This window comes from Gadus macrocephalus, chromosome 18 (assembly GCF_031168955.1).
Source record: "Gadus macrocephalus chromosome 18, ASM3116895v1".
NCBI classification, from domain to species: Eukaryota; Metazoa; Chordata; class Actinopteri; order Gadiformes; family Gadidae; genus Gadus; species Gadus macrocephalus.
The window spans coordinates 6,865,124-6,876,998 of record NC_082399.1 but is presented as its reverse complement, the minus strand read 5'-3'; the positions used below and the strand labels follow the sequence as shown (position 1 = coordinate 6,876,998).

The 11,875-nt window shown below is 46.9% G+C and overlaps 1 protein-coding gene across 1 annotated transcript in view; it reads left to right on the top strand.

Annotated features, from left to right (window-relative positions):
- The first annotated feature begins 810 nt into the window (after positions 1 to 810).
- The window catches only part of LOC132446384 (melanopsin-A-like), a 19,826-nt gene continuing 8,761 nt past the window's right edge, over positions 811 to 11,875 (top strand). The window contains exons 1-4 of the mRNA XM_060036645.1: positions 811 to 1,251; positions 7,460 to 7,596; positions 8,542 to 8,675; positions 11,546 to 11,749. Of these exons, the coding sequence (XP_059892628.1) occupies positions 1,087 to 1,251; positions 7,460 to 7,596; positions 8,542 to 8,675; positions 11,546 to 11,749 (640 nt within the window). The 5' untranslated portion in view covers positions 811 to 1,086. The remainder of the gene's footprint in view (positions 1,252 to 7,459; positions 7,597 to 8,541; positions 8,676 to 11,545; positions 11,750 to 11,875) is intronic.

The following is an 11,875-nucleotide window of genomic DNA, read 5'->3' as shown; positions in this document are numbered from 1 at the left end:
GCGCAACGCACGCACACAAAATCTTCCCAGAAACATGAGAAGGGAGTTTTTAGAATCTCTGCACTATAGCAAATAAGGGCATAAGAGACTAGACATTCAATCTGGGATCAATACATATGTTTGAAGAAAAAGCTTTTTTTTAAGTAAGTGAATTCACACTTACGTGGCCCAGTGTTCTTCACAAAAACAGAAGGGAGGGGGACACACTCACACACCGACACATGCGCACGCACACACACACACACACACACACACACACACACACACACACACACACACACACACACACAGACTGTTCCAGTGCAAACACTAAGAGGGCATCAATAATTGAAAGCCAAGGGTAATAGAAACAGGACATACGCATCAAGAGTCAAGAGCACCTAAAAAGGATGAAAAAATCACAAGAGATTAAGTGAGCCGAAAGCAGACAGACAGCGAAAATACCAGCAAATAATACAGGGTATACAAGGTGTTTATCAGAGTCCAAGGGAAGGCGAGGAGAACTAAAGGAGAGAGAGAGAGAGAGAGAGAGAGAGAGAGAGAGAGAGAGAGAGAGAGAGAGAGAGAGAGAGAGAGAGAATGAGAAATAGAGAGACCCCCCCACACACACACACACACACACATACACAGAAAAATAAAGAAAAAAAGAGAAAGATAGAAGGACAGAGAAGGCGAGATTGGTTGGAGAGAAAGAGGGAGTGGGAGAGACTGAGATAGAGAGAGAAAAAGTGAGTGAGGGAGAGATAGCGTGACAGGGGAGAGAGAGAGAGAGAGAGAGAGAGAGAGAGAGAGAGAGAGAGAGAGAGAGAGAGAGAGAGAGAGAGAGAGACATTTCTCCCCCACCTCACTCCACCACTGCTGTGCCGGCAGCCTGTGAGCTTGGACCGGCGGGAGACCGTGGTCCTGGTGATTTCTCTGTATCTCTGACCAGTTGCACTGAAGCAGAGATCTCGGCTGCCTGCTGCCTGCTGCGCTGCCAGAGGTGCCCACACTCACACCTCTCTTCAGGATAACAGCATCTTGCTCACACTGTCACACGGTGCCGCGTCGCAGAATTCCTCCGGCGCGTTACATTTCGTGAACCGAATGGCGGGAATAGATGCTCGCCTGCTGATGAGAACAGGCATGCCGACCACCGAGGCGACCAACACGGTCGTCGGCACCGGACTGCTGGGCTCGACGCGCGCACAGTGGAACATAAGTTCGGTCAGTGCGCATCGGCTGATGCATTTTCCTCCTGTCTCCACGGCTGTAAGTAATATCCACGTTCTTGTTAGGACCACTGCTCAACTGTGATTCTGTTTGAACTCCAGCAGATAAAGGTCAACCAGCATGGTGCGTAATGCGCGTCGCCGATAGATGTGGCGGAATGTGGAAGAGCCTCACAGAGGGGACGACTTTTTAAACTTTACATTACAGTCAGCAAAATTAAGTTTGGTTTCGGTGTGTGCGGTTCATAACTTAAAGGAATTAGAAGTGTCCTCCTCTCTGTTTACTTGTTGAACATGATGTGTGGAACGAAGACGTTCCTCTCGTGTTTCTATGCATGAATTAGGCTATAGTACACCGGCGACCCGCTCGTGCGTATAGGAATCTGTCCTCCGCTCATTCAGCACTGTAACGTAATAAGCGGAGGCGAGTAACCCCCCAGGCTGTCAGTGATTTAGGATGTAAGTGTCGTATAGTCATTGGCACCGACGCACTTGTCTTTGCAGGAGCCTGGATGTTTTTATTATCACTTTGACAGGAACAGTGCGTCCGCCTCGCAGAGCATCCTTGTTTGCATACCAATTGTTCCGTTATTTTGTCTGTTAGGGTTGTATGGATTTACGCTGTGAATCCATGCAATGAGTCTACATGTTTCCATATTGCAGCCATACAGCAAACGGACAAAACACTGATCACTACACAAAGGTCTGTCAAACGGAGGACATTTCTGCGTGGCCAATAGTCTTTAAAATCCATAAGGAACTCCAGGACTTATGCTCTGTACAGCCGACTCGCCTCATTTGATGGACGCTTGTCGCTGTTAACCACACCGATTTGGGGTATTTCTGGCAGCGAATCATCCAGGTTTCGGCTGTCGGCCCCGGACATGTCTAAGAGTTATCAGAAAACCCCTATTTTTCATTGGATGTAATCTTTCTGGCCTTAGCGATAGCTGAACACTGAAACGTCCGCTAAAGCATTGCCTGCAACTCTTTGAACGGTTTATCTTCTCTCTCTAGAATAACATGACCTTGGGTGTCAACAAAAGGTGTTTTATCAGATGTCAAAGTGTTTCAGGCTTTATAACTACTTTAATACATGGCTCTAAGCCTCAATGACAAATGGTGGACTGGTGATAAGAAGCCTTAGTGCCTATGGGCTACCTTTATCAGAGTGGTGAAATATCAATGTGGTTCTCGTTAAAAACACACGTACACAAACTGTTGGGTAGGTATTTCAATGGTTAACTTTTCACATTGCGCATCCATTTGTCCTATATAGACAACCAGACAATGTGTGTGTTTATCACGTCGTTGCTGTTGCGATGATGTGTGCATCCTGTGCGATTTACTGAAAGCAAACAAAGCAAAACAAACATAAATAGGGAGCTTTGGCGAGGAATTCATGTCTTTTGTCCTTCGTGATTGAATGCATGTTTGTGTGAGTGTGTGTGTGTGAGTGTGTTTTTCTGTGTGTGTGTGTGTGTGTGTGTGTGTGTGTGTGTGTGTGTGAAAGACAGTCTATCGGACGCAATACCGAGGGCAAAAGAGAGAGAGAGAGAGAGAGAGAGAGAGAGAGAGAGAGAGAGAGAGAGAGTGGCAAAGAGAGAGAGGATAGTTGTAATGGTGTAGCTGTGTTTGTGTGTATAGACGTGTGCTGTTTGCATGTATTTCGATGATATTTGTTTGTACAGTATGTTCTGCTAGCTTGATTTTGAGCATACACACTTTTCAGGTGCATATGATCCTGTGGCTTTTGGTTCACTCGGGCATGCTTCTTGAGCTGTTGAAAGCGCCATTATAAGTCTGATTAATAGGTTGATTAATTGGCTGATTAATCATATGTCATGTGTGTGCGCGGCAGATTCAGGGGTGCCGGATTGTCAGCACACATGCAGCTCTGCAGCGCAACTGGTCTACGTCCCAGTCAAAGGATCCTTCCAAAATAAAGAGATTTAGTTTAGCTTTCGGTTATTATTGACTTCAAATTTCACATGCTAATTTTATGAATTTTATCGGTCTGTATAATATGAAATTTGTGGCCCGGATAGACCAAATAATTTGTGTTCCAATCATCTGAGCAATCCTCAGTTTAAAGGGCAGCGGATCCTATTTGGACGGCCTTCAATGTCATCATGGTATCCTATCTGATGAGTTGAATACATCAAATCACAGTTCGTAAATGGGGAATTATTTAATTCCCCATTAACACCTCGTGCATCGGTACACCTGAAATGAAGCTACGCATTGTGGAAGCGATAACCCGAGCAGCAGGTGAGAAGGGCATACGCTGTAAAGGACCTCCTGGAGAGTTAATGAGAATTCTAATGTGGGGGTTCAGTATCAGACCCAGTGGTCTTCTGGATATAGAAAGGAAATCCCTCTTCTGTCATTCTCAAAGGGGATCGAAGAAGCTGGAGGGATAGGGTTAGGGTTAGAGATAGGGCCTTAACAGAAGCCAGTTTTGTGCAGCATTTCTGCATGCATGTTTTTGTGCAAGCATGTTCTTCTGCTTCTGTGCTTGTAAGTGTGCAAATGTCCTTACATGGATGATTTGTTGTGTGTGTGCACGTGCGTGCGTGCGTGCGTCTCTTTTAATAAAAAAGAAAGAGAGAGAGCGTGTGTTTGATTGTTATTTGACACATCAGTGCTGACAGAATCAAAGTAGCATTCCACTGATGCAGAATCACACTTGGTCCCCTTCCAGGCATGCATAAACAAAGACACACACAGACACAGACGCAAGCAAGCAAGAACATCTTATGCCTTTGACGCCGAAGCCACTGTCCAAGGAAGGTTAGACCTACCCGTGTCCTCCAATAACACACACACACACACACACACACACACACACACACACACAATATAACCAACTACCCACCACCACGGTTGGCTCTTGACACCGCAGGGAAGCAGGAAACAGATGTGAGAATCAGACACACATGCACGCGCACAACAAACACAGACACTACTATTGGAAGGAAATTGTTTGGAAGATCTGGAGGAACATTGAAACAATCCAGGAAGCTTTAGTGGGCCTAAAGTACGATTTGGGGATGTTGGTTTTTGTGTGATATATTTAGCTCAGTTTCATTGTTTGTTTGCTTTCGGCATGGTGGTCTCTCTTCCAGGGACCACAATACGTCGTATGGCCTCTCTCCTTACTACTTAACATCTTCAAATGGTGTCTCGCAGTGGGAAAAGAAAGGAATAATTAACATCGATTATGAGGATGCGAGGAAACCAACTCACCTTTTGTTTCATTGCTTAAGAGCGCTGGCCTCTCAAGAGAAAGCAGAGCAAATCTTTCAAATTGTCCAAAAGCTGGAAATGATTTTAGACATGGTCATCCATTATTTCTCTCACCATTTGGAGTCTGTGAAGGGAAACGTGAAAAGGTGATAGACACCAGTGAAGAAAAAGTGGACGAATGACAAACATGGTTCTGAAAAGTCTCCTTCAAGTCACTCAGTGGTCTCTACGCAAAGCGAAAAGTGGACCTACTCATGTCATGTGCTACTCCCATGGGCAGGTCTTTCATTCCATCATCATGACAAATGCTGCACTTGGTCTTTCCCCTGCCAAGGTCATTCATATAAAACCTGACCATTGCAGTCGCCAAAAGCGAAAAAACATGACAAGTGTTTTTTTGTTTTGGAATTCTGCAGGACATCAAGCGCGCTTCAGTGAAGTGAAGTGGGGACAGAGCGACGGCCTCATATGACACACGTCATCGTTCTGTCCCTGCTCCACAAGATGTCTCGGCCGTATCGGCCTCTGGGGGAAAACATGTCTTTCAACTGCCTTACACAGGATTGTCCTCTAAAGTAATGGGGGGGGGGGGGGGGGGGGGGTCTGATGTAGTGCAGTGTGCAACATCAGCCCTACAACGAGGTTGTGGCCCACCCATGATTGACAGGAAGAGGTGGTCATGGCATGGCCTCAACTGGAACTATTTGACGCCTAGGCAATAACAGTGCAGAGAAACATGTCGGTTGGTACGCTAAGCTAAGCCCGGTTCTCTGGTCCGCTCACTAACTCGGTCCCTCGAGAGGACCTCATTTTCTTTATCCCTACGAGTAGTCTGTGCCTCCTGATGCCTAAACCGATTTCCTGGATTGCAATGTATTCGTGGTTGATCAGGGACTGCGTCGTAGTAGGCGATGACGTAAAGTACAGTCAGCTGCAGGCAAAACAGTAATGGCCTCCTGAATCGATGAGTGGTCACTTTAACATTAGGAGAGGAAACACAGAAATGGACTCGATAACAACCATTAAACAAGAACAATAGTTAACACTAGCTGAGTTTTTCAGCAGGAAATATGTTTCCCGCCACCAACAGCGTAACGGGATGGTGTTGCATGTTTTGTAACGCTGATTGGCTGAAGGAGTTTGCCTTTCAAGGCATCTACTCCCGCCTACTGAAATCGATATGGGTTAAGCTAGAATTCCAGACTGATACATGTGGCGAAACAGAATGTGGGGTCACGAAAGGAGTTCTCGTGATCCGGATGGTCTAAGTGATGAACTAATACTTATAACCATAACAAACCGAATAATGATGTGATTTAAATGTGATGATCCGCACCAACGCTTAATATGTGAAGGAATCCCGAAAAAAAAATTAAACACAGACTTCAAATCACTCTTTAAAAAAGCCATCTAATTGATTTGCACATAGCACATCCGTGCTATTGCTGATGTGTGCAACCTATGGGATCTATTGAAAGTGAAAAGAAAACAAAGCAAAACAAATACAAATAGGGAACTTTGGCGGGGAACATGTCCTTGTCCTTTGTAATTGAATGCATGTGTGTGTGTGTGTGTGCGTGAGTGAGTACGTGCGTGTGTGTGTTTGTGTGTATGTGTGTGTGAGAGTAAACATGTGTCCATGAGTGATTGTTGATGTTAACATGTTGTGGTAACCCGGCTCAAGGAACAAGAGTCTCGGATGCTCAAACTGCCAACAAGGCACGTTTATTAATTCCAAACAACGGAAAAAAGGGGAATCACTCGTCAATGCAAACTATAACAAATAAAGAGTCTGGGCTCCGTGAGCCACTGGGGATGCTGTGGTCGTGTCTCACCCGCTGTCCCGGTATCCAGGTGAGGAGGTCCTTCCGTGGTCTCCAGTGGTCTTCTCTAGACCGGGTCCCGGGGCAAAGGTCCGTCCGGTTAGGGACTCTCGCTCCGCTCTCTGCTCCCACATGGGTCACATACCTCCTGTCTTTAGACTGCATCTCAGCTTCTCTTTATAGCCCTCACCTGGGTCTGATTGGCCTGGTGCAGGTGTCTCCCGTTGGCGTTGAGTGGGACCTTGCCAATGCGACCCTTGGCGCCCTCTGGGGGAAAAGGGTGGTAGACAGCTCGTATTACCTGCCCTCTGGGCTTCCAGGCCCGCCGTGTCGGGGCCGGGTTGCCACAATGTGTGTGTACCTATGTATGTTATTGTGTGACCTTGTCTGTTTGTGTGTGTTCCTTTTGTATTATGTAAGGTCTATAGCCCAGAGGAATCATGACAGATTATACTGTGCACAGACACATAAGCCCCGAAGGGTATCTTTTCACTCCTGTGTATTTGCTAGTTTCTATCCTATCACCGATACTGCCTTTGTAGAAACAGATAAGGTTGACTAGGTGGGATGGAAGTGGGGGTGGGGGGGGTTAAAACTGAGAGCGGTTAAACAGGACACATCATAATGTTACGTACATCTTCCTTCATCCACTTTTTCCTTCGTCACCTTAGCAAGGCCAGAACACCAGGCATCAGTCTGACGGAGTCTATCCATAATTTAAGAGACAATTCCGTTTTTCTTTAATTAAGGTATTTCCTCAAGATAGTTATTTCCGACAAATTCATATTAGTTTGTCAATTTGGCTCGTTTTTTATCTTAGAAGGGGCTGGCGGTGGTCTTGTGTAACGCTGGCCCATGTTATCAGCTGTGATAAAAAAAAACTTAAATGACGGCGGATGTTGGAAAATCACTGGGCACACTGCCCCCTATTCTCTCCATATCGTGGATCATCTTCTATGACTCAATGACAGTGGGGAAACTATTAGGTTTCCTTGACAATGATACCACAAGTTTTGGTAAACACCTGACATTTAATGCTTGACATGGCTTCTCATCTTTCCCTCCTCTACACACACACACACACACACACACACACACACACACACACACACACACACACACACACACACACACACACACACACACACACACACACACTGTTACACGCACACCCAGGAGTCGCTGGTTCCCAGACACCCCTTCCCCACGGTGGACGTTCCGGATCACGCCCATTACACCATCGGTATCGTCATCCTGGTGGTCGGCATCACGGGCATGCTGGGAAACTTCCTCGTCATCTACGCCTTCTGCAGGTATCATATCCCTCTGCCGATACAGGATTTTTTTTATTTTTTTTCAAGGGTATTGTATACCATCAAGTGTTAGTCTGATTAGCTGTTACAAGCCGTTTCGAAAATCTGCCTCTTCTGACATCACAAGTGGGCGTGTCCACCTAGATTGGTGCTGGATAGATCAGTCTACCATCCTACCCAGTGGACTGTAGCAAACGTTGCTCATCTATCCGTCATACACCTAGATCATTTTTTGTAGCGGCTATTCACACTCACACCAGGTGGTATAATATGTCACCTTTAAGTTGCTGTACTGAGAGATGTGAAGAATGAGAGTACTAATGTCTACTGGAGAAAGATATTCTCACAGAGCATTTCACTTATGAATAGATAATGAATGCCACTTCTTACAGATGACTGTCATAAAAAGCTCTTAAGTCACCTTTAATGAGCTCCACTTGTGTCTAAATCCACTACATGGGCCAATATTTTCTAAGGGTTTTCAGGTGGTTGACTGACCACCACAAAAGATACTTTGGTTCGATCCCCAATCCCCACAAGGTGCCTGTAGGCATCCTTGAACAAGACGCCCGACCACTACTGCTCATTCGTGACCTGTATCTGTCTCGGAATTTACCGTCAGACACATTGATAAATTATTCAATGTAAAAAACAACAACAACAAGAACATTTGGGGCAGGGCAGACATGAACTAGCTCACAGTTGATTTGTGCAAAACTATAAACATTATATACACTCTATACATTATGCAAATGATTGTTTGCGCACTACATTAATTTATTCATGTGTGTGCTTATGTGTGTGTGTGTGTGTGTTTGTGTGTATGTATGCTTGCGTGTGTGTGTGTGTGTGTGTGTTTATTTGTTTGTATGTGTGCGTGTATGTGTGTATGTGTGTGCTTTTGTGTATATGTGTGTCTGTGTTTGTGTGTGTGTGTGTTTCCAGGAGTCGGAGTCTGCGTACGCCAGCCAACATGTTCATCATTAACCTGGCCGTCACAGACCTCCTCATGTGTGTGACCCAGACCCCCATCTTCTTCACCACCAGCATGCACAAGCGCTGGATCTTTGGCGAGAAAGGTAACGCAGAGTCACACGGCAGTGAACAAATGCTTGTGCATACATGCATGGAAACCTACATACGCAAACTACACATGATCCCTAAGATACTGTCGATTCAACGGAAGGATCACACTCTAGTGTCTAACATGGATACATGTGTACATGTGTGTGCATATACGTGCCTGTGCTTGTGTGTGTGCGAGTGTTTGTGTGTGAGTGTCTGTGTGTGTGTGTATGTGTGTGTCTGCGTGTAAGTGTTTGTGTGTATGTATGCGTGTATGTGTGTGTGTGTGTGCGTGTTTGATGATGTGATTGCATATTTACAGTTCTGTGTGTGTATGTGTGTGTGTCTGTGCCTGTGTATGTGTCTGTGCCTGTGTGTGTGTGTGTGTGTGTGTGTGTGTGTGCATATGTGTGCTTGCTTGCGTGTGTGTGTTTGTGTGTGTGTGTGTGTGTGTGTGTGTGTGTGTGTGTGTGTGTGTGTGTGTGTGTGTGTGTGTGTGTGTGTGTGTGTGTGTGTGTGTGTGTGTGTGTGCATATACGAGCATGTGAGTGTGTGTGTTTCTGTGTGTTTCTGTGTCTGTGCATGTGTGTCTATGTTTGCTGGGAATCGGCTCAGCCTGCATGGAAGGGAGATGGTAGAGAGATAGGCGGTAAAGTATGTGCTCTCTCCACTTCGCTGATCAAACACTGATAGCAGCAGTTGGAAGCGGTCTCCCTGGGCGCTGTCCTCCTCCCCTACTGACTTAGGAGGCAACAGCCCTTCATTACAGCAAGGGCCACATCCGAGCTGCCCAGGGCTCCAACACGGGAGAAAAACACAGCCACCCATAAGCAAACCGATTCATGCCAAAATGATTGTCAACCTTAATGCACCCTGGCGTACGTAAAGCATACTGGCACACAAACACAGCCATGCACACACGCCCGCGAGAGCACAATCAAACACACAGGCCATTAGGTAAGTCAGGGCACAAACTAGAAAAAATAGTAAAAAGTAGGGAATTGATTGTAACTGTAATCCTACATCCCTAATCCTAATCTATATCTCGCTGGAGTTCTGAGGCAATGCGTGGACTTGCATTGCGCTGTCGCTAACAAAAGGGCTTTGAGCCTGTTTAGGGTTCCACTCTCTCTCTGACCGATCCCATTGGTTGGGCCAGAAAAAAGTACCCACCGACAGTGTACCCTGAAGGCTGAGTTATGGTTCCACGTCGACGCAACGCAAGGGGGTTAACAGAACGATTTCATCCTTGCGGACTCTCCATGGGGGCTGACGGGCGCCTCCCAACATTTTAAACCTTGTGTCGAGGCGACGCAGCATCAAGGGCTGTGATTGGTCCGCTCACTAAAACCTGAGGCAAAATCAAAACTGGTTAATTACCGCGTCGAAGAGTCTACGTGGTCATTGTGTCGCGTCGACGTGGAACCATAACTGAGCCTCATACATCCAGTTCACACCAGGTCACCGATTATGCACATGGATATATATACACAAACAGGACCCCCCACACACACACACACACACACACACACAAACACACACACATGCTGAGGGGAAACTTCGATGATGCAACACATCATCTTGATTTACTTCACTTCGGTCACCTTCAGCTCCTACTGGAACCATATGTGACATTACTTGACTTACTGTCCCCGGGAGATTTTATTTACCACAACAATGTACATCACAAGGCGAAACCAACATTGCGCTTTACACACATCTTCGCACATCAATAACATACACTAAATGTACCGCACAAGGAGAACCAACAATACTCCCAGTCAAAAACACTCAAAAACAACATATCATTGATCTTTCTTCCAGTTGCTTCCCACATTGTTTTCCTTGCGGCTCTAAATCAATTTAGCAGGAAGCTGAAACGCCAGAGCTGTTTTGAATCAAACTCTGGAAAAAACAACCACCGCTGGTTAAATAGGAGTAGAATTAGCCGTTTATGTTGTGCGTTAACACAATACATTTCCTCTGCATCTCGATTTTTGAGTACAGTTGACAGTAGCGCAGTAAAGACAGACGGACGGACCCCGCTCTGTGTTCTATCTCTCTCTTTTCCCCGATATCTTAGATCAACTTGATCCTCAGTCAATAAATCATGAGCCAGAGTCTGCTACTGGACATCCCAGTGTGTGATGTATAACTTATGACCCCATCGACTTATGATTCAGAGACATGGTGGTGGTGCGCCCACGCTACAGTGGGAACCTATAACCCCTCGCATCGTTGGCGATGCCGCGCGGGGGTAGGTATGTCGTTCGGGCGACGAATCTGATAAAGCGCCTGAACCGTTAAGACCACTGCAAGTGTGTTTCGAAGGCGCATCAAAGGAGTTCCCGCCTTTTCCGCCACAAAGACCGTGCCAAGTGTCAAACGGAATCATGCATGTGCACGGCCGATGGCGCGCTGCGGACGGACCAAACGGGGGATTAACATTTCCAAGCACGAACGCCGCGTTTTTCTCATTCCTCATTCCGCTCTGTACTGGTCTTCGGCTCTCATCTGCCCTTCCCTCCTGTCTTTGCCTCCCCGAAGCCCCCGTCCCCTCCCCCACACAACCCCGTGACCCTCCCCGCACCCCCCTATTCCCAAGAGACGTTCCACAACCCCCCCTGCCTCCCCCTTCCTTAGTACACCTCCTTCCTGTTCCTTCACATCCTCCTTCTGTTTCTTTGCCTTCTATCTCCCCCTCCTCCCCCAAACCCTCTCACCTCCTTCTTCCATCCTGTTTCCCACCGGGATCCGATCCCATCTTCCCATCAACTCTCGGCCTGCCTCTCCCTGTCTCACCTAATCTCTCTCTCTCTCTCTCTCTCTCTCTCTCTCTCTCTCTCTCTCTCACCCCTCTCCCCCATCCCTTCCCCATGGACAGGTTGCGAGCTGTATGCGTTCTGCGGCGCTCTGTTTGGCATCTGCAGCATGATCACCCTGATGGCCATTGCCGTGGACCGCTACGTGGTCATCACCCGGCCCCTAGCCTCCCTAGGGGTCATGTCTCGACGGAGGGCCCTGTGTATCCTGGCTGGGGCCTGGGCTTACTCCATGGGCTGGAGCCTGCCCCCCTTCTTCGGCTGGAGTGAGTACCCCCCGTAGGTGGGATAGGGGCCTGAGTTGGTAGTGCATGTTCATGTATGTAGCTGTCTGCGTACAAGGCCATTCTTAATGGTTTACTGAAGAAGAGGGGAAATGTCAAAACATTACT